A 2,464-nucleotide genomic window follows, 5' to 3' on the forward strand; every position below is an offset into this window, starting at 1 on the left:
ATCGTTACACAGACGGTCTATTTATATAGGGGTCGCATGAACAAGTTTGAGTGTACTGGATGCATACATCAATTTGAAATCAAAAGTTATCGTGAACGACCTACTTCCATGTCTTTCTTTTTTTTAACTGAATTCATTGCCTGTTGTGTTGAAATTTAAAATACGGTTATTTAAAAACTTTTCGTCGTTGTGTGAAATTTGAAGAATAAAAAGATATGAAAATGTTTCATCAACAGTCAATGGTTATTCACAGTAATTTTTCGAGTAGGGGAACATGGAGGTCATTATCTTCATATTGGTGTCATTAATGTACTCCAGAAATGTGGTAATTGCAGTATTACACATCAGGTTTTCTCATCTGTTTTTAAAAGCCATTTCCTTCATTGTAAAATATATATACACGTGTACAGGTCCTTCCCGCTGTCGTCACTGCGGAACTGCTCCGTGTCCGGTGAAAAGGAGATCCTTATGGAAGCCCTCCGAATCTCGCAAAAGGGACAAAGTCAATTTCGCAGCACGGTCAAAGGCCATGATGATGTTTAACTATGGACTAGAGTTGTCCGTGGTGCTGACCAAGGGGCTGCCCCAGGATGACCTGTACTTGGAGAGGAAGTTCTGCCAGCGATTTGAGGAGGAGCACATGGCGCTGTTCCCACTGTGCATCCAGCGCCAGATCAACTACTGGTTCCCACTCCCTCGCTAGGTACATCTACGTATACGTACATGTACACTGTCCCTCACTAGGCCATATCTATAATGTACAATTCACTCTCCTTTCAGTGGGCAACATGCAATGTGCTAAATAACACGCTATCATAATGTGTACGCCAATTTTTATAGCAACTTGTCTGATTGATTTATAGTTATCACACGACAGGAAAATAAAACATCGGGCTTATTTCCCGCGCTCGAGTTTCCACGGCAATGTTTTACTTATTCAAAGCCTCTCTAGTAATGATGCCAAAATGTACCTGTGTTCCGAGTGACTGAAGCATACGACAATAATGGCGCGGAAGTCGTTGTGTTCTGTACTATCATTGTATCATTATTTATTTAAGGATTGGTAACGCGCACCATTAAATATATCGCAAGCCCGATGTAGTTTACACGCCAATAAACGTCAAAAATATGACAACCAATCCTTATATTTATATTCCAAACCAACAATATTAGTTGTGCAATGTTGCGAGTATTGTTAATTGCTGTTTTAAAACTCTTATACACACCGACTGGGTCAGCGGTAAATTGTTCGGAACAGCCGGGTAGTTTCGCATTCCACAGTCGTTGTCAAGGGCAACCAGGCCGACAAAAACAATAAACAAGAAAGTTCCAAAGTAAACACATCAATTTAATAATTGATTTTTTTTTTTATTTAAAGGCATATATGTCAATTACCAATTTGTATATTAACATGTGACCATTTTAATATATGTTGTGGTCATTTAGCGATTTAACTGTCATACAATAACATTTTAAGACACAACACAGCGGAACATCGCCACTTGGCGGTAATTAGGTCAGTGTATCTACACTACACTGACCTAATCCCCGTTGTAGTTCATTGGAAAATATGTTACAATGGGACCAGTAGAGTAATCTAGGCACTATGCAGTGCAAATGTAAATATAAATATATGATATACACTGGTAAGACAACAGAAGGATTTACCTACAAAAAAAACAAAATATTATTATTTTATCTTTTATTGCAGATTCATTGCACTGATCAAGGAGAAGAATATCTACGACAGTCAAACATGGAATGAAAGTTTTCCGATGACGTCATCGACTGATATGTGTGATAATAGCATATCGAACTCGTCCTCCATTTAGTGTTGATTATTATTTGTTTTATTGATGTTTTGTTACTGTGGTTAGTTCCAATAGGAACTATTCTTACTATCTGGATCTTTGCAATTGGTGTTGACCAGTGGTCACTCAACGTAGAAAATGTGCTTTGCATAAATAATGCCGGAAGGTTAATTATTATATTTGGCAGTTTGAAGACAATTGATCTTGATCACTAGGAGTCTCGTGAAAAAAGAGGACCGACGATTGTTGAATAAGTACAGTTCAGATATAACATTGCAAAGCTTGACCTCTATTAATAGCCATTTGGAAAATTGTTGATCTTGACCAAAAGTGTTCACAAATTAATTGTGTCTATGCTTGCTGAATCGGTCAATTCTACTGTTAGTCTGTCGGATCCTGATCGCTAGTGGTCACATATAGAAGGTGTCTATGCTTGCTTTATCGGTCATTTCTTACTCTGTCGCGTCTTGATCGCTAGTGGTTACATTAAGAGGGTGTCTATGCTTGCTTTATCGGTCAGTTCTTACACTGTCAAGTCTTGACCGCTTGCTTGCTTTATCATTAGTTCTTACTCTGTCTATTCTTGACCGATAGTGGTCACATGTAGAATATTGTAACGTGGCAGCCCCGTATAAATGGGTGATTTCAACCAC

General features: G+C 38.3%; 1 protein-coding gene across 1 annotated transcript in view; it reads left to right on the top strand.

Moving 5' to 3' along the window:
* Positions 1-2,403, top strand: part of LOC110460216 — a 14,126-nt gene extending 11,723 nt beyond the window's left edge. The window contains exons 4-5 of the mRNA XM_021513019.1: positions 411-703; positions 1,712-2,403. Coding sequence (XP_021368694.1) covers positions 411-703 — 293 coding nt within the window. The 3' untranslated portion in view covers positions 1,712-2,403. The remainder of the gene's footprint in view (positions 1-410; positions 704-1,711) is intronic.
* Positions 2,404-2,464: the final 61 nt, after the last annotated feature.

The sequence above is a fragment of the Mizuhopecten yessoensis genome, unplaced genomic scaffold, assembly GCF_002113885.1.
Source record: "Mizuhopecten yessoensis strain PY_sf001 unplaced genomic scaffold, ASM211388v2 scaffold10331, whole genome shotgun sequence".
In the NCBI taxonomy this organism is placed as follows: Eukaryota; Metazoa; Mollusca; class Bivalvia; order Pectinida; family Pectinidae; genus Mizuhopecten; species Mizuhopecten yessoensis.